Source organism: Thunnus maccoyii, chromosome 7 (genome assembly GCF_910596095.1).
Source record: "Thunnus maccoyii chromosome 7, fThuMac1.1, whole genome shotgun sequence".
NCBI classification, from domain to species: domain Eukaryota; kingdom Metazoa; phylum Chordata; class Actinopteri; order Scombriformes; family Scombridae; genus Thunnus; species Thunnus maccoyii.
The window spans coordinates 14,653,215-14,673,935 of record NC_056539.1 but is presented as its reverse complement, the minus strand read 5'-3'; the positions used below and the strand labels follow the sequence as shown (position 1 = coordinate 14,673,935).

At 38.6% G+C, this 20,721-nt stretch overlaps 1 protein-coding gene across 4 annotated transcripts; it reads right to left on the bottom strand.

The window, feature by feature from the left end:
- Nucleotides 1-277: 277 nt before the first annotated feature.
- Nucleotides 278-17,565, bottom strand: LOC121900713 (guanine nucleotide-binding protein subunit alpha-11-like). Of its 4 annotated transcripts, none has more exons than XM_042417227.1 (8): nucleotides 17,323-17,565; nucleotides 16,798-16,968; nucleotides 11,329-11,513; nucleotides 10,790-10,944; nucleotides 8,709-8,837; nucleotides 7,144-7,273; nucleotides 6,472-6,625; nucleotides 278-3,184 (listed from the first exon to the last, which is right to left on the bottom strand). In XM_042417227.1, the coding sequence occupies exons 2-8, from the start codon at nucleotides 16,946-16,948 to the stop codon at nucleotides 2,979-2,981; spliced, it is 1,110 nt and encodes a 369-aa protein (XP_042273161.1). In that variant the 5' UTR covers nucleotides 16,949-16,968; nucleotides 17,323-17,565; the 3' UTR covers nucleotides 278-2,978. The 4 variants fall into 4 exon arrangements, with proteins under 4 accessions (XP_042273161.1, XP_042273163.1, XP_042273160.1 ...); XM_042417229.1 differs by having other exon boundaries at nucleotides 16,798-16,957; XM_042417226.1 differs by having other exon boundaries at nucleotides 17,331-17,565.
- Nucleotides 17,566-20,721: the final 3,156 nt, after the last annotated feature.

Sequence of the window (20,721 nt, the reverse complement as noted above, 5' to 3'; positions counted from 1 at the left end):
TACTCCAAGTCTGCACCTTGGACACACACACGCTCATATGGAAATGAGTGCGGTGTTGAAAAATCCTAGGTGTCAATCCAATGCAAATCCTGTTTTATTTGCAAACTGCGGGTCACAGCGAGCGAGTGATTGCAGTCTGGGAGAGTATATTTGTCTTGGTGACAGATCCACACAGCGCGGTGAAGAGAAAACACATCAGACAGACGGAGAGAGACTCTGTGGTCATATCTGCTTCGAAAGACAAACAACAGCAAAGAGAGGGGTGTGTGTTCAAAAGTTTGTTTTTAATATTAACTAGAAAAAAACATCCTCCACCCAGGTCAACACCAAATAATTCACTGTCACCATATGAGAGGAGCTCTCCCAAGTGCCGTAAAGTAGCTCACTAGCAAACACACTCTCTAGTCACAGTTTATGTGCTGTTGGTAAACAATATTTTTTAAAAATACAGCAAAATCAATCCAAAAGTATAGTAGTCATCAGAAATATTCAGGCTTGTAAAATGATACACTTGTGTTTGAAGGCATAAGATTCAACAATACAGTATAGCTACCACATCTGAATGAAAATAGAAGCAGTGTAGAGATCAAAACACTTTATATACAATTAACAAAACAGCAGCCGAAACCACATAACAGACACATTGTGAGCTGATATTAGCTCCCCATCAAGGTCAGTTCATTTAATGAATTTCAATGTCATTTTCCACTCAACACACACTCAACACTCAATGATGCGAGCGGGGGGTAGAACTCACACTTCTGATCAATATTATAAAATTCCCCTCTCCACACACTTGATATAAATAGGACACACAGATTGAGCTCACGCTTCCACCTCGTATTAATATTCTTTACCCTTTAACCAGCAGATTGCCTGTTGGATTTATCCCCCCCATTTCCAACATTGTTGATTGAACTCTCACTGTGAATCGAGCTGTTTTCTCACAAGATAAACAAGACTTACTTCCTTCATGACCTTTTAAAGTACCCAACTGTGATTTGTGCTCAAAATTATAGTATTGATTTTAATGAAGTGTATTAATTGTGTATTGAGCTGACATGACATACTGAATAGAGACAGATGAAGATACTGGTGCAGAATCATCTGAGCCACATGTCTGATACTCGGCTCAAAGGTTCAGTGAAAAGTTTTAAAATGAGCAATCTGACAACTTAAAGTTGCACTCTTAGAAAGCTGCAAGTTGTGAAAACTGACTGCTGAAAAGAATAAAACTAGCACATTTCAGAAGCTATGACAAATTGTATTTCTGACACACTGAAAATTAGACATAGAAGCACTTAAAGCACTCTTTGATCTACACCAGGTCCTGAGGGAAATATTTGGGTCTTTAGCTGCGAAATGCTAGCTAGTCGCTAACTATGTCTGTCTGCCTTTTTGTGCTGGCAGGTACAGTAGTGTACAGTGGGTTTATTCAGAGCTTTTTCGCTCAAAACAGCTGCCTCTTACATCTGGAAACTACATTCATGATAGCAGTGATAGCAGTGATAGCAATAACCAAAACATTAAAGTTGCAGAACCAGACAAACAAAACTGAGCTGAAAGACACTAAATCTCAGTAGAGCTGAGAGAGTTGGGTGATAATTCTCGGTAGATTTGTCATGATGAGCGACACCTTTCACATACAAGTAGTGATATCATCCATTGTTAATATAAGAATATTGACTATAGCTGCTTTAAATAATCCCCCCCCCCCCCCAACATTGTGGACCTAAACCATCCAAATCTCCTTTTTCATGTTCTTACTTTCCTTACAACAGTGATGAACGACTTGGAGACTGTTAACGGATCTGATGGTCAAAGATTTTGCCCTTTACTGTGTACATCCATTAAAGGTTTTGTTTAAGCCTGTAGAGAAACAAAAAAGCACCTGTGGAGCTGGTAAAGATTCTGATTGTTGAACGGAAGAATGGGAAACCCTTTCACCCTGCTACAAAAACATCATGACTGCCCTTTTACCCAATGTTTAGATGCTTTATGTTGCAGTTAAATAAATGAAAATCCAATATCAATTCATTCTCCTGTTGTTTTCTTCTCTGTTTTAACAGTGTGTATTCAATCTACATGTACAGTAAGAAGGGGAGTTGCAATTATAAACCATTTAACACAGACAGAGCCGGTGACTGGGTGTGAACTTTCACAGTAATTATGAAAAACTGTAGGTGAATCTAAGGATGTTATTACATGCAGTAGTGTTGTTATGGAATTGTGTTAAGACATCAATAAATGGCAGTCACACAGTCTTTCTGCATATGACAATTAACAGACACAGTGCCGAAACAGATGTGTTGGATACAGATAATATGTAAGAAATATTGCCGGTGTGAGATAACGGTAATCAATAGGTATATTGGCATTGCTGACAGGAGTGTTTGTGAGACGATCGAAGACGCTGTGGTGACATGGTGACATTAATCACAAAGAGAAAATCCCCTAATTCAGGATGTCTAATAATAAAAAGTGCAGTAGTATGGAACTTGTATATTGACTTCATGGTACAGTTTGTGTTTGAGCGTGTGCGAGCATGTATGACACCTGAATGTAACTGCTGCATTCGAATACAGCATTTAAATTTGTGTGATAACAGTGGTGTACCCGTGTGTGGCCCCATCTTCACTTGTTAAAGTCATTACTCCGTTAATGGCATCACAGCACTTCACAGCATCTCAGCTCCTGCTTCAATTATGGATCAGCTCAGTCACTGCATGAACCAAACACTTCTTCGTCTTACAAAAAAATAAAAAATCAAAATGGGGAAAATGCTTCTGGCTGAGAGAAATGAGAGTGATTACTGGTTCCTCGCTGCCTGATCAGAAGTCACACAGTTCTTTAGTGCCTCCCAAGAGTGACACATTGACCTTCATCAGAGCCCTCACTCATACAGGTAAATAGTCCAGAGAAAAACCTCCACCCTCCGTCTGGGTGTTTTCCTCCTGTTTTTTATTACCGGGTAAAGTTCAGATGACTCCGTAGTCCCTGAGAGACTTGAGCAGCACTGTGTCCTTGACGTCACTGAAGACTCTGCGGATGTTGTTGGTGTCGGTGGCGCATGTGAAGTGCGGGTAAAGAGTCTTCCGCTCCTCCCTCTTGTCGTGGTTGATGGCCTGCTGCTCGTACAACTTGCAGATGTAGTTTTTAGCATCCTCCGGGTCTTGCCTCTTACCTGTTACAGAGGTGAGAAGCAGGTGGGGGATGGAAGTGAACAAAAAAAGGCGAAGGTGATTTTGGGTTGTGAGTGAATAAAATGGCTGATAGAGAAAGAGAATGACAGAATGGAAGACATCAGGAAATGTAATTTTCATTTAACAAAGAATTCAGATTAGATTAGAAAAAAACATATTTTCAATGAAATGAAAGCACATTTTCTGTGAATTACAATCAACACTACGGATATTTGCACATCTCTTCCTTTTATTATCCTGCATGATTGTCACATGAAACAAAGTATACTGGGCAATATTTTGTTGTGATGCAAAAGTATTACCAAACAAAATCACAAGTGAGGCTGGAATAGGAAAAAGCAATCCCTCTCCTTTCGCTGCAAAATCATGGATTCACTTTGTCTGCTAAAATTTGGGTTTTACCTGCAGCACAACACTCAGAATACGAAAAAGTGAATCAAATTTTCTCAAAACACATGTTGTAAAAATTGCTGCTAAAAAATCTCATCACCTGAGAAAAAAGTTCTGCTTCCTTATCATTTCCTCACTGATGTAATTTACAGCAGCCACAACAGCAAACTGAATGAAAAGATGATAACAGACAGCTCTCTTAAAGTTTATCTGAAAGACCACAGGAATGTATAATGGCAAAGATGGAGAATCGATGCTCATTTTAGTGAGTTTTTCAGTTAATTTTCAATTACTTATTACTTGACAATTATATCTGTCAAGGCACCAGGATGTTGTGATGTAGCTTGATTTGCATGATAAGAACACTGTAGCATCACAACATCATTACAAAAAGGCTCAAGTCCAATTAACGGCTGCACCTAATAGTTATTTGCATTATCGATGTCCATGATTCTTTCAATTAAATGTTCGATCTATATAATCATATATATCACCCATGGTGTTGGTTTTAAGATGCTTGTGTAGTTCGACTACCAGTCCAGCTTTAGTTCACCTAAAGACATTTAATGTACAATCATAAAAGACAGAAAAAATTAGAAAGTCTTCACACTTGAGAAGCTGGAACCAGAAAGCGTTTTGCATCTTTGGTTGATAAATGACTCGAATGATCTATTGATTATTAGAATTGCTTGGTTGACAAGTCTTTAAGTGCTGGTCCAATTCTCAACATTTCTCACTGTGTCAACGTGGTATGAAACTGTAGGCCCATTTAACAACTATATTCTTCAAATGTAGCTACAGCAGCAGGAAGAAAAGCCACAGAGGAACACAGCAACATTACTGTTGCAGCAAACAGCAGCCAGCGGTACGAACTGCACAGAGTCCTCGTTAAGGTTAAATTGACATCAAGGAGCTTGACCCTGTATGAGTCATTATTTTACCCTGCTAATGCTAATGGTAAAACACAATGAGCACACTGCAGATACACACACAAGCACTTCCAGCCACTAATTTCCACCCTGCACACACACACACACACACACACACACACACACACACACACACCTCACACATGTACACCCAGGGTTTTGCAGGAGGGGGGTTGAAGGGCTTATGGGAAGCACAGTGTCTGTCTGTGGTTGCCATGGGTAACAGGAGGAGAGAAGGTGGTGGTGGAGGTGGAGGTGGAGGTAGAGGGTGGGGGCGTGGGGACTGTTAGGGCAACGCTCCACAGCCTTTCACACCAGCAGAGCTACGGGCTGCAGCCACATCATTAAGCACACCAAGTACCTGGAGGTGACTCATTTGTGTGTGTGTGTGTGTGTGTGTGGAGAGAGCAACAGAAAGAAAGAAAGAAAGAAAGAAAGAAAGAAAGAAAGAAAGAAAGAAAGAAAGAAAGGAAGGAAGCTATACTGATTTCCAGCTTTGCTGACACCAGGACAGTGATGAATCTAATACATCCATGGTTCAGAGTCAGGAAACGCACTGTGGCTGAAATCAGTTTGCAAATGATTTTTTTGAAATGATACATTTATTTCCACCGGTTGCAGTAGGATGTGATGAGATAGCTGCAAGCCCAAAGCAAATTGGCGGGAGAAAAACAACTTCACAGTCCTTTTGGTCTCTGACATGATTCTATCCACATTGTGATGAGAATACACGCCTGCAGACAACTGGGTGCAATTATGGTTGTTGATGCCGACTAGGCTCCACCCCCAGGTTTTCACTCGAATACTGTTGTAATTTCTTTTTTTTAATGTTCGAACCCCTACTCTGAATTGCACCAAAGCGTTGAATTGGTTTAGTAATTGAAACCTGGTTTATTGTGTCAGTGTTCCCACCAATATTTAAAGCCATAATCCACCGTGATTGTCTCCACTCACAAAACTCGTAGTAGTTGTTTTTTTTTCGCACACACACAAACACACACACACACACATATACCTACACTAGCACAGGACATACGTGATCAGTTTGTTTACTACAAGTTTGTAGTTCAACTAGTTAAGTACAGCAACTAATGAGTATTTTCATTAGTGATTAATCCACAATAATAGATTAATTGTTCCATCTATAAAATGTACAAGACCAAGACCAAGATCAACATCTTTAAAGGGGACATATCATGCTTTTTTTAAAAATTTTCTGTCATTTACATACTGTTATGATGTCGGATATCTATGTTAAACATGGTCAAAGTTCAAAAACTTGAGGTGAATTTATGTAAAAATGTTCCCTGACAGTCAAAAGTCCAATCATCAACCTGCACTGAATACTTCATTTGCAATGTGATCTCTACTTCCTCGTCGTGATGACATCAGATTGTTTGTGCATAGCTTTTTGTGGGCAAACAGATTCCGGCTCGAACATGTACGATTTGAGAAGTTGCATTTTAAGTAAATAACAAGTAAAAAAAGTAAAATCCAACAACTATTGTTTGTTTACGTAGCCTCTGGAGCCGGCAGAAGTCTGTCGAGGGGCAGCTGGCCAATCAGAAGTGGGCTCATCATGAGGGGGCCTTAAAGAGGCAGAAGCTAAAACAGCCTGTTTCAGACAGAGGCCAAACTCAGGAGCTGTGTGAAGAGTCAGTATGAGATAAATAAACAGTCTTTTTTACTTTAAATCATGCAAAAATATTCCAGTAGAGCTCAAGGTTCAATATATAGACCTGGAAATATGCATGATACATCCCCTTCAAGAAAAACAATGAAAGCATCAACTCAGACAGAAGCTGGAACCAGAAAATGTTTGGAATTTTTTCTTGACAAACGACAGACACTGTTAATTCAGAGTTTTGGTCTATTCATTCTTTATCGACTAATCATTTAATTGACTAATCGTTTCAGGACAAACAAACACACATGCATCCACAGCTTACCTGTGAAGCTGGGGAAGTATTTCTGCAGGTCAGAGGTTTTGACTTTGTCAGCCAGGATGTCAGTCTTGTTGAGGAAGAGGATGATGGAGGTGTTGAGGAACCAAGGGGAATGGATGGTGGTGTAGAACAGAGCAAGGCTCTCTTCCATACGGTTCTGAGAATAAAAAAAACAGTGTCAGATATCACATAGGAAGCTGTTGCTAAACATGGAGGGTGGGGGGTGTTGATGTAGATAAAGAGCTACACTAATACATTTTTGAGAGGGGATTTCAGTGGGAAATGGGAGTTCTCAGGAATGGCAAGATGGATTTGGATGGCTGAGCAGGAGAGATGATGAGAGGGGCCAGAGGAAGAGGAAGCAGTCCTTTTAAGAGAGGAGGGGGAGTTTATGGGGGGGTATGGAGCACACCGGCCACTGTGGGGGTTAATGAATGTGTTGGCAGACTTAAAAGTGGCTGAGACAGATAAACAGCTTAGTGACAGAATGGGAGGGAGAAGGCGACAGAGGGCTGGAGCAGCTGAGGAGGCAGAGAGAAGGAGAAGTTTTCTTGTGTAAGAGTGAGACCTGCTGGTGGATGGATGAAATAACAAACACAAACCTACTGAATATGAATATGAAAAAAAATCTCTAAACATTTTGGGCTATAAAATGACCCAGTTTCCTGCTCTTACAATAGTCTCTCTCTCCTCCAGGACCTGGTCATACTCGCTGAGGGAGGCCAGGAAGATGAGGGAGGTGACGTTTTCAAAACAGTGAATCCACTTCCGACGTTCTGACTTCTGACCGCCCACATCCACAATCCTGTCAGGGAAAAGAAACGTTAGAGGAGTGATGAAAACTCTTATATTTACAGTTCCTATTAAGCTAAAAGTTTTAAAGTCACTTGTCGCATCTCAGCATGACTAATTAAAGGTTAACTGCCAAAAAGTAGTTGATGAGTGGGATTATTCCTCCTTCAAGCTTAAAACTGATTAATTCAAAGAGGCCTTGAAAATATGTTTTTCAATAACTTGAAGCCTGATTTATTTTATGAAGACAGCTTGGAACATGTAGGCTGTGCCACTCCGCCATTGTCATACATTGGAGGACCACGATGGAAATGCTCATTTTAGGCTTAACTGTGTTTTAATCAGCAGTGTTGTAACCACTGCTGTGCTGTATTTTGTATTTTTTTAACCAGGAAACAAATTCAATCACCTCCAGAACAAGAATTCAAACTGGCAACCTATTACTACCTGCTAATGCCAGGGCCATGTACATACTATATAAGATATACAAAGAAGTCTGCATGTATTTGGAACTATTTAACACATTTTTCATAGTTTAGACTCTGTATTTCAGATCAGGTTTGAAATTAAATAAGATTAATAAGGTTAACATGCTGACTTTCAGTGGTAAAGGTGTTTGAGAGTGTTCATTTTCTCCAAATTTTGAACAACACAATAAGACAATGTCAGGACGACAATTCCTGCTCACCCAATATGGATGGAAACTTCGAATTCAAACTGGAAGTCATCAATTGAACCTTACAGTTTAATGTCAGATCAGATGTGATAGAGACAACACAAACAGCAACTGTCACTTGTCCAAATGGATGGCATTCTCACACATCTGCTAATAGGCCTGTTTGAGGGACGGACTACAGTATACCTAACACTAACAGCATGTCACTTCTCTAATGAGACATGCTTTCACACTTTTGGCAGGCATGTGACTTATACCATATACTCTATGGTATAAGTCACATTTACTCTATGTATTTCATTAACAAGTTTCTAATACAATACTAAGAAATATTTACTCAGTATTTCAATTTGTAATGAAGGAATCAAGAGAAATCCTCTCCTCAATTTCAGTTATTTTAATTCTGTGCAACACTTCATGATTGAAGACTGTCAGTTATTTAGTAGACATTTCATTTAGGAACACGATGTTCCTATTAAGTGAACTTTGGTCTTTGTGTGCTTATCTCTGTCAGATCCCCCTCTGGTGTCAGAGAGAGAGAGACAATACCAACACATGTTCAGAATAAAACACACAAAGTGACACCTCATTTCCCGGCAGGAGCTTTGAACAGACGCAATCAGAAATGTGATCCTATTGTGTCCAAACAGGCACAAGCACACAAAGCCTCTGCAAGAGTCAGTAGTCTTTTTTTTTTTTTTCCACCAAGTGATGAATAGTGTCGGTATTACATTCATCCCTGTAACATGTTGGTAATTTGAGAATTGGCCACCTTAGCGTGATGGTCTTTATGTTGAAGGCGTAATCATGGATGCCCGTAGTGGGGAACCGAACTCGCAGTACATCCTGTTCTGTGGGGATGTAGTCAGGTGCAGAGATGCGGTCCAGATTGCTCATGTAGCTGAAAGAGATGGGGGGAGGGGGGGATGGAGAAAGTTTTATAACAGCACTGAGACAGGACACAGGAACAGGAGGCCTCTAGTAAAACATATGCCTGTGTTTACATCACATCCGTGTAAAACAAATTAAAGTGACACGAGATATATGATGAATTAGTGATGATAAAAAAACTGTGATTAAAAATACAAGAGGGGAGTGGAGTGAATCCATATCAGCCTGTGTACAGACAAGGGCTTTATGGCTCGTGTTGATAAAAGCTGTCATTAGCTAATGTTGACTGCCTGACTCTTATCATGCACACACCGTCATGATCGAGCTGCAGGGTAAACACAGAGCAGAACAGCAAGAGAAAGAGAGAAAACAGAGGCAGGCTGAGCTGAGGCTTTGTTCTGCAACACATCAGATACTATGAGTGTGAGGTAGATCTTCTCATGTTGATTAAAAACACCCGGTCTGAAGGCTACAGCGTGTTGCTCCATACTACGATGTCTCGAGTTTTTGTAATCAGATTAAAAAATGATTAATGTCAGTCTCACCAGGCAGTCGGTTGTTTCCCTAAAAGATCTCTTGGATCAACTTGTGGTTTCAATATGAAATGGATGGATGCTGTGCAGTCTGTAAAGAACTAGCCCCCTCCAGTGGCCGCAGTACAAAATACAAAGTATGTATAATAGATATTTTAAGTGCTCGAATGATAAATTGATATGTTTGCCTGGAACAAAAGTCTAATTCAATAATAATGTGGTTGGTTTGGAAATCTGAAAGCTCTGAATAATATTTGAAGAGGTTTAAAAAAAAAAGAAAAGAAAAAAGTGCCCCTTATTTGAATATAATGTCATAAAATCCTTATGTTTTTGAGAACATAACTTTCTAATCCCCAAAACTAAAATTGATTTATCACAAAATAGACAAGTTTTCACATATGACAAAACAAAAACACACACAAAAAATTCAGAAAAAAATGATACAGTAAAAGTCTCACAGTAAGAGCAGCACAAGATTAAATCAGTTGTGTAAACAGCCATTTTTTGCTGCTGTGAGTTTTGGTACAAAGGTCAGATGTGGCATAAACAAACAATACAACAATATGTCGCCATATGCTCTCTCGTGTTTTTCAAATTCGTATCCTGACACAGATATTTAACTTTTTTATTTAACTTTAGTCTTTTGATTATGTTTTGATTATTTGGTTTATTCCTGTTTGATATTAGAATGATGGCACAATGTACATTTTGCTGTTTGCAATAATAAAAAAAAGTCTGTTCACCAAAATTACAGTGCTATTTAACCATGCTGACAGTTTTGATCTAATCTGCCCAACCAGATATATTTTTATGAGATTACTGCCACCATCTCAATACAATAATTATTTATGGGACTTTGTTGTTGTCAAAGCAAAGAAAAATTGCATTCAAAAATTCAACAGCAGTATGTCTTTCTAGAAACCATTACCCTGGATATATCACAAACTCACTGTAAACAGTGGAACTACTTTTTTACTGATGAAACATTTCATAATGCTGATTATGGATTATCCAGAGTAAGAGCGACACCATTTCTGTAAGTAGAAGTTGTTTTTTGGCTGTGAGCATCATAAACAAAAGCAGTTTCCTGTTTTGTAATTTGGGTGAACTGAAACTTTGAAACCACAGAGAATTACAAATTGCTTTATCTCAGTTGTCTCTAAAGTTCTTAAATATGCAGTAAAGTATGATTTCTGCTTTTTGATAAAGTATACTTCCCCATTTTAGAGGTGTTTTTTCTTTTTTATCAGATATCATGATGCATATCAGGTGTCTAGCAAAATACTGTCAATCATAAATTCCTGTATATCATCATTGGCATCATGCTGCAGCAGTATTTTATCATGTGTCGCCCTCTGATATCCAACCCTGACGCAGGGTGTAATACAGTGTAAAGAGCTTTGACTTCCATTACTACACAGCTACTCACTACTCTGTGGAGTCCAGGAGCTGGTACTCGCAGCGGCGGCTGTAGCAGACTCGGATGCCTGAGTCTGCCCAGAGGCGCCGGATTGCGTCGACGTAGCCCCGTTCTAGCTGGGTGATCTGCACTGTGTTCACATCCTGCAGCCATTTGGCGTAGATCTGGAGGACAGTGAGAGACATTGAGTGTGAGAAGAAATCTGAAAACTCTGAAAAGGTGTTGTGTGACATTAAAAAAAAACAGACACACTAGATCTGCCACTTGTGAGTCTATGTATATGTTGCAGGTTTTCCGTGTAGGCCTCCAACATCTGCCTTTCTCAAGGATTCAGCTTGTGTGCTGATACTGCAAACTTCTATTTATAGACTACAACATGTTATGTGTGTGTTTCTGTGCCAGTGTGTTTGATGCCTCTTTTTTAATGTGGGCATAATCTCACAACCCCAGTGATGCCCGCACACCTGTGTTGACATCTGTGTTTGTGTGTTCATGTGTAACTAGGTGAGTCCATGTGCTGGCGGAGGTCCACACATGTGTGGGTCTACCTCGTTCTCTGGGTTGGAGTAGGGGATTCTGAGCGTGGTCATGGCTCCTGTCATGGCCTTCATGGCGGTGAAGATGTTCTGGAAGATGCATTTAGCGAACGTTTTCCTCTCCTCCTCTGAGAATCCTCGTCCGTGGATGATCCTCATCTGTCGGATGAAGGTGGTTTTCCCACTCTCCCCAGTTCCTGAAGCAACAAAGAGGAGAAATAACAATTACCAAACATACTTCTATATATAGTATGATCCTGTCAACAGGGTACCTCAGAGGTTAGCATCTGTCTTTGATGTGAACCTGCCTATTTGTTGGTTTGGGCCTTTGTTTATTTATGTTCAACCTATGCGGATTAGTTTTCTAGATTGAAGAGATGTAGGTAACTGAAAACTCTAAATTGCCTGTAGTCATTTTGACTCTTTTGACAGCACTTGTAGCTACTAGTCTATAATGTTGTGAAACACCTGAAGCTGCGGCATGCAATACATCAGACCTACAATGATGAAGTCATCAAAGTTTGACTGGTTTTGACTTGTAGGAGATCTGAATATGACATTGTCCCCCCAAACAGAACTTTTGGTAAAGTTAATTGGATCAACCCCATTGTTATTATCTCATGATCATTATCTTATACTGTCATCTAGTGGTTTATACTTAAGGCTCTTCCTAAGTAAAATCTTAGCTCAGTTAGCTTTTGAAAGGGAGTAGGTTAGCTAGTTTTTGAAAGGGAGTGGGCCTGCATTGTTTTGCTTTTCATGTGCTTATTATCGCAGTTAGAAAATGTAGAAAATTAGAATGAATAAGACGGTGTTTACTGACGTGGTTACACAAGGTGGTGTTTACTGTATGCATTTTAATCTTGGCTCATCTCACATTAAAACAGCAACTTTATGCACTAATTACTTTTTTTTTTTAAACTGCACCCAAAATTTTGTAAATGCCCCAATTTTTAGATAGTGGAGGCAAAAGTTGCCCCCCAAATATTTTTTAAATTTCCTACACTGGGTCCTCTGATACAAAATGACATAAGGGATGAGAGTCTAGATTATAATCACACACATTCCAGAAATGCATGTCACTGTTTAATGTAGTTTAAAATCAAAAACAGATTACATTATTCCAAGGAAAAATTGCCTAAAATATTTCCAGAGGTGTGAAAAATGCGACTCAGAGGAGGGTAATTTACTTCATAGCTACGCTCTTTGTCTCAAAATACAAGGTTACTGGATTTATATCTTCACTTTTTTGTCAAAGATATTGAATGTTCAGATAGACCCAGACCCAATTTTAATAATTCTGGGTATATCTAAAGATGCAAGGAAACTAAAACTGGCACAACAACGCTTCCTGTCATATGGACTTATCACTGCAAAAAAACATATCTAATTATTTTGGAAAAAGAAAGAAGTGTCAACATTGAAACTACAGCTCACAGAAGTGATGGACACATTTAACCTCCAGAGAATCCGATTTATCATTTGAGTCAAGTTTAAGTCAAAATTCTGAGAAAATTTGGTGACCTTTAGTCTCTCATATTGCAGATGGAACCGAATCTTAACTGCAGTCCCAGGTGGGGGTGGGGGTAGAAACTTGGAGAATGTGAGGCTGGTTATGAGTTAGACAACTTGTGTTTTTCTTTGATATGTATGTAAAATGTGTAAGTTGAAGTCTGTTTTTCCTATGTCCTTTGACATTATGTTTGTTTATATCAAATCAAATCAAATCAAATTTATTTATAAAGCACTTTTAAAAACAACAACAGTTGACCAAAGTGCTGTACAATCATGATAACAAAGGCCATGAAAACACAATTAAGATGCAAAGACCTTTTTAACAGACAAAGAGACATTTCTTGGTTTTAACACACCGAGTTAAAAGCCAAGGAATAAAAATTAGTTTTTAGGATTTAAAAACAGGCAGAGTGGGAGCCAGTCTAATATACAGAGGCAACTCGTTCCAGAGTTTGGGGGCTATAACAGCAAAGGCACGATCACCCCTGTGCTTCAACCTTGATCATGGCACAACCAAAAGCGACTGGTCAGCAGACCTGAGTGACTTTGATGGGATGTGTGGTTGTAAGAGGTCAGAGAGGGAGGTTGGAGCTAGTCCATTCAACAATTTATAGGCAAACAATAAAATCTTAAAATCAATCCTTAAATGTACTGGGAGCCAGTGGAGGGAAGCCAGTGAAGGGGAAATGTGCTCTCGCTTGCCTGTTCCTGTTAAAAGACAAGCTGCAGCATTCTGGACCAGCTGTAAGTGTGAGAGGGAGGCCTGGCTAACACTAACGTAAAGGGAATTACAGTAGTCAAGCCGAGACGAGATAAAAACATGTATGACCCTCTCAAAGTCATTAAATGATAAGAAGAACTTCACCCTAGATAAAAAGCCTTAGCTGGAAGAAGCTTGTTTTGACCACTGAGTTTGTTTGTCTAACTTAAATTCACTGTCAATTATCACACCTAGATTTCTTACAGTGGGTTTCACATATGGTTCCAGCAAGAACAAGTTCATGAGGGGCATCAGAGGCACCACTCGGTCCAAAAATCAGGACTTCAGTTTAGTTCTGATTAAAACTTTAAAAAATTTAAGGTCATCCAGTCTTTGATGTCTTTGAGACAGTCCAACAGTGGTTCCAAACAGTTTGTGTCTTTCAGTTTAAAGGAAAATAAATCTGTGTGCCATCTGCATAGCAGTGGAATGAGATGCCATATTTTCTTCAAATGGACCCTAGGGGGAGCAAGTAGAGTGAAAATAGGATTGGGCCGAGAATAGAACCCTGAGGGACTCCACAAGGGAGAGGCGCTGAGGAGGATATTGAGTCACCTAGGTTGACAGAGAAACTTCTGTCAGATAAATACGACCTGAACCACTCCAAAGCAGTACCTTTAATACCAACACAATGCTCCAGGCAAGAGATGAAGATACTGTGATCTACTGTATCAAATGCAGCTTTGAGATCTAACAGGATAAGAATGGCAGAGTCCCCAGAGTCAGTAGCTATTAAAAGATCATTTAAAACTTTTAAAAGAGCAGATTCAGTGCTGTGAAAGGCTTTAAAACCAGATTGGAACACCTCAAGGATGCAGTGTAAGTCTAAGAATGATTGCAGTTGTAAGAGTACAATTTTCTCTGAGATTTTTGAAAGAAATCAAAAATCTCGGAGAAAATCTTGGAAAAGAAGCATAGAAATACCATGTTTGTTATCTCTGAAAATGATGCTTTACAATAAAAAACATTTGAAACTGAGTTTGGAGGTTATTACACTGCCCTGAAGTGGCCAAAAAAACTCAGTAATATTGCTTTAAAGTGATGAGGAGAGCACATTTTGAGATGTCATAGAAGGAAACGCAAGGTGTAATTAATAACATTAATAAGCCATTATTGTTGTTCTTATTTTCACCTGTTTGTTTCCTGCTACGTGTAACAAGCCAAAATGTCTGCTATGAAAAAGATTTTGTTGAATTTAAGTGAATGGAGGTGCTCTGAGACCGATTATCAGTCCATAAAGGTTTCACACCAAAACATAGAATGTAGGACAGATGTTTTATAAAATATGTCTGTAACATATTAGTAATAAAGGTTTTTATTAAATCATCAATTCACTTAATCACTCATTAGCAAAGAGTAAAAGCAGTAAAAGTTGTCAAAAGCTGGACTTCAACAGGATGAGTTATTACATCATCATTTTGCATACTTCAGCAGTTAAGGGAAGAAAAGCTAAAAGCCCTTACAAAAACTCATAAAACCACAACAGCACAAACACAGTGACTGACAGATGCTGTTAAACCGGACGTCACTCCACTAGATGTACACTTTCTCTCTGTTGTTCAATTTCAGCCTCAGAGATTAAAGTCTTAGTCAAAGGAACTACCTGAGTACACAAAATGAAAGAAAAACTTGACCTATATTCTTTGATTCTTTTTTCATTTAATTAATGCGTCATATTTTACGGCTACCTTGATGTATTTGTATTTATAGCAAAGTCTCAGTTGTGCTACTAATGAGTGTTTGATTGTTATTTCATAAGAAGTTGTGTGTTTGTATAATAAAAGTATGGACAGGCCACAGTCTCACACCACCTTAAGTCATCATTTAGTGTCTTTCTCAAGAGGACTGTGTCATCTGCAAGAGGAAACTAAAACTCTTGAAATGCATGTTTGTCTGCCAAACACTTTCCTGTAATTTCTTAACACTGTTTTCAAGGAACATAATCCTCCTTCCACCAAACCGCACTGAAAGAAAATGCTGAAGGTGTTTTATTTTACAGTCCTGTTCCCGTACACAGACATTTTATTTCATGGCAGGGTTTCCCCCAGGAAATTACTCAGCAGAGGTGGTAAGCCCCAAAGACCTTGATGCATCTCATCACGTTATCCATTCAGCTAAACAGACTAAACAAGTGATACACTCATTTACTGTGTAAAGTCTGCTCTTTTGATGTTGTGGTTCACAATGCTGCTGGAACAACTGATTACAATTAATGATTTAATCAGTCAAAAGAAAATAAACCAACACTTTGGATAATTGATTAATTGTTAAAGTCATTTATCAGTAAAAATGCCATAAATTCACTGGTTTCAGCTTTTAAAATGTGAGGATTTGCTACTTTTTTATTTTATTTCATTTTAAATATCTTTGGGTTTTGGACTTTTGGTTGGACATTTAATCAATAATGAATATAATCATTAGTTGCATCCCTACTTCACAGCTCTTGTTTAAAGACATATATGATTTTGTTCTGCTATAGCACTAAAAAACAATCTTACTTAATGTGATATTCAATTCTACATTTTATCATGTGGTTTTGATTACTTTCATTACATATGCATATTTAGAAAATCCACTAATAATTACTAGAATATAACATTAAAAGAGAAGGTTTGTGCATTTTGCCCTAAAATGAGACAAAGCAATGCAGTTCAGTTAAAGAAAATCCAATTCAGTCAAAACTGGGGAAAAAACAAGTCCAGTTTTTTGGCAGAGTAAGGATATAAAACTTAATTTGAGCATTATATGACTCTGTAACCCAATATCAGCTCTACCACTGTACACGCTAAGATCCTCTGCTGGCAACTGAGGGAATACCTGACTTTATGAAAGCAACACATCAAAGCAAAACCACAGCTGCCAATCAAGTCTAAAGTCATCAAACCAGCTGTGAAGTAGGCCTGTAGGTTTCTGGGCTGTTTGTCTCCAGTCCCTGTAGTTTCAGGTATAACCATTCCCAATCCGGACCACTCTTTAGCCGACACATGGTGACACATGCTTTACATAGTTTTCTCACTCAGCTCCAGGCTGCCAAACAGGCCAAGCAGTTTCAATTTGCATGCAGGGTGTTCCTTCAGTGTTAGTGTCATCTAATGTTAACTTAATTCAAATATTATCTGCTTAATTACGATGGGTTTTTTGCATTGCACATTCATGTGAGAGATACACAAACAGCTGTGTGTGGTGCTCTGTGTGCCATCACTGACCCAGCAGGAGGATTTTAATCTCCCTTCTCTCCTGCTTCTTCTGCTGCTTGAGGATCCTCTTGATCTCTTTGTCCACAGCGAGGGATCTCTTCTCCTCCTCGGACAGACAGCACAAACAGGTGCGGCGGCAGAGCTGCCAGCAGCCCGCCATGGCCAGAAACTGAAATGAAACTGGAGATGAATAATCAGCTGTAATGAGCCAATAAAGACTGACGATATGCGAGTCAAGTTACCAAATTTCCTTTTGATGTCCACTAGTTTTTACTTTCTACGTGCCTCATTGGCCGGTCAAGGTTTATTCTAACCCACCTGGTCCACCCCGGAAATCTTTTTCTCACACTAGCTGAAAACATAATCACAGGTCAGAGACTTTTAAACGGTGTTTCATACATTTACAGTCTCTGTCAATATAATGATTACAGCCTTTATAGATATAGTCATGGTTGAGTAGCTTCCTATCAACTCAAGCTGCTGTGCCAATACAAGTTTATTCAAGAGGAGTGTGAGAGTCAGAAAACAAATTACCTCCTTACCTCCAATCAGTCTGTCACACTCCCTGAAAGCGAGCAGCCACAGACTCTGATTGCTTTTCGCGGTCCATTTCTGAATCCCCTTTTGCTCTCCACAGTTAGCAGCTACTGTCGCCGAAGTGCACAAACAGCGTCATTGTTTAAAAACACTTTCCCCCCCCTCAGTCGACACGAAACAACCTGCAGTTCGGGAGAGTCCACCGCGCCTACAGAGGAATGCGCAGCCTCTGTGCTTCGCTCTGAGAGGAATGCGCTCTGGGCGACGCGGCGGCAAGAGAGCGGCAAAAAACCGCATCAGCGCAGGAAGTCGCAGGACTGAGCCTATAAAATAAACTCATGTTGTTGTTATGTTATATAGTACCTTGACTATTATACATAAAAGAAGCATTTAGAGGATGAAATTGAGTGATTTTGGGGGATTCACTAATTTAAAAAAAAGTTAATACATTTATATTCATACATTTACTCAGGTAGTGTACATAAAGATCACCTTCAGATATGTTTTAAGATGTGTAAAAATACTCTGCTGGAATAATAATTTGTGTCTGACATGTTTTTTTTTTCCACAAGAAGAGTTCAATTGCGTTGTTAAAATTCTTAAAATGCAAAAATAAAATTTTCCCTCACTGAAAAATCCATAAGTTATGAATATGCAAATACTTTTCATTTCAAAAGTTTAACTAGTAGACCAAGACGTCTCCTACTTCACTGAAAAGTCCATTATCAGTGTATGTGCACTGGAGGCTTCAAGTTTCCACACTGGACCACAGCTGACTGCAAACTAAGTGTGATGTCCTGCTCTAAGGAATAGACCTTATCTCAGATTTTGGTAAGCACAGTGAAACTTTCCCCCTTCAGCAGATGAATGTGAAAACAGCTTTCTAGTGTCAAACTCTGCACATTCATCATTCTGCACAGAGAAGCTCAAACATCCAACTGTAGAAACAAGAAGCAAAATATATTTTTGAGCTTTACTGTGCCTATATGCTGACTTTGTAACTAGAGGACTGTTTTCCCAGTCATCTGCTGAAGGGGGAAAGTTTCTCTGTGCTCACCTTAAACCTCACTTTAAGGGGTGTGCCTGCAAGCAGGATTTGTGTAAACTTTCCACATCACACTTGTGTGAGTTTCCACTGGATACTGGAAACCTTCAGTGCATCTACAATGAGAACAGACTTTTTAAGGAAGTGGGAGATGGCTTGTGTCCAGCATGAAATTTGCATTCATAGCTTGAAGGAGGAGGAATAGATGTAATTTTAAGATTTTTTTTTTCTTTAAAGGTAACTGGACTTTTTTAAGGACTTTTTTTTGACTCCAGTACATTAATGAAACAACTTATTAAACGTTACACATTATGATTTTACATACAAAACATATGACCAGTTTATGATATTATGTTAAAAGTATACCCTGCTGCTTACACAATAATGCATGAGTAATAATAATCCAATTATTACTACTTTTACCTAAAAAATTAACTAAATAATTCTTCCAGCACTGCATAAACACATGCATTGAATATAACTGTTTTAAATGTTAAATACACACCATGGTATTTAAATTATTGTTGTTGTATTATCATTATATTGGTTGAAAACATAAAATCATTCAAAAAACATTGACAAAAGGAAGCAAAAGTGAAATAAGGACTTGATCAACAGCTATTTTAAACTCATATCAACCCACTACTATCAAAAATGCAGTTTGCCTTTGTACTGTATGTCCTGATTGTTCCAACTACAACACATGCATTACAGCTGTGAGCTGCTTTACAGCCTTTAGCCTTTTGTGTTGTGAATGTTCTCATTAATTTTCCATCAGCTTTAAAAAAAGACGAAACACCTGCCATGACATAATGTGACCAAAGGTGCAACATGCTTAAGGGCAGCGCAGCGGAAGCTTTCTAGCCTACAATATGTGATTCATTGTTGATACTGACCACTCCTCAGGTATATGGTTCCAAAGTAAATGAACTGGTCACAAGTCTTACAGGTTGAGTTGATGCATGACGTGGACACACATGACACAATACATAATGCTGTAAGTGCAGCTAAAACCGCTGTAATTGTTGACAGCAAATTTAATATAACAGCCTGAGACTGTGGCTGAATATCACAGGATGTTGCACCAGCTGAGTTTTTAATGTATGACACTTCATTAATGAAAAGCACAGCATGTGATATCTTATTGGCATTATATCTGGCATTATTCAGAGCTTTCACTAATAAAAAAAAACACAACATATCAATGAGAAGATACCATACAAAAATCTCACATGGGATGGATGATTATTGGTTGAGTGGAACAAAAATCATAAAAGTAGTTGTAAATTATACAATTTTATCTTAAATTTGAGATGATTTAATTGTCAATATTTTTTACTCTAGCCTTTTGTATGAGGCTGTCAGAGAAGAGTATTATCTTGAAAGTAATATACCGGAAGCTGGTTTTCTTTCATTCTGCTTGGTTTGACACCAATATGAACGAGTGCTTCTGTGCGGATAAAGTTTCAGCTGCCCGGTGCTGCAGAGGCTCCACTGCTTCATGTTTCAGCTAAGCTCGAGTGAAATCACAGAAGTTTTACAGCAGTAACCTAATTATTATATACTGAAAGCTTGTATGAAAACAAGGACTTCAGCCCAAAAGTTTTATCAGGTTATGAAAAAATATAATAACAAATACACACTAAATGAAAAAAATGGTGATACAATAGAATATCCACAACATAATACAACAAAATCTCTATAAACTCATTACTGAGTTTACAAACACATCACGCAGGAATCATTAGGGAATTTCCAAGTGATTTTTCATAGCGCAGCAGGTTATGAATCACCTTGCAAGTGTTTTCAAAGTTTCAGAGATGAAGAGTTCAACAAGTATTTTGTCACTCCTTTTCCTTGGCTGCTATTTGGATGTCAATCTTTTGTCTCAGTCCTGCAGAACCGGTTTGTCTAGGCTTTCATAGTCTCATATTGAGATCACCTGAGCTCTGAATTGCCATGGGAACAAAGTGAGGTAAAAGAGCAAGAGAGGTGTGTGTGAGTTTATGGAGGGGTCTTGTACAAAGTGTACAAAGGTTTGATACATGCACTCTATTTGACACTATTCAACAATACCATAAGTTACAAAACGTAAATGTCACTGAAGAGACATAAATCTACTAAAGCACACAAAACTCTTTTTGCAACAAGTATACAAGTCAATGCATAAAAGTTTTTGTATCTCCTTCCATTTTTATTTATATCAACATGAAATTGATGTTGGAAAAAAAGAAGTTCATATGTGGATGGGAGGGGGGCAACAGGGAAGAAGAAAGAAAAGAAAAGAAAGAAAAGAAAGAAAGAAAGAAAGAAAGAAAGAAAGAAAGAAAGAAAGAAAGGTCAATGGGGAA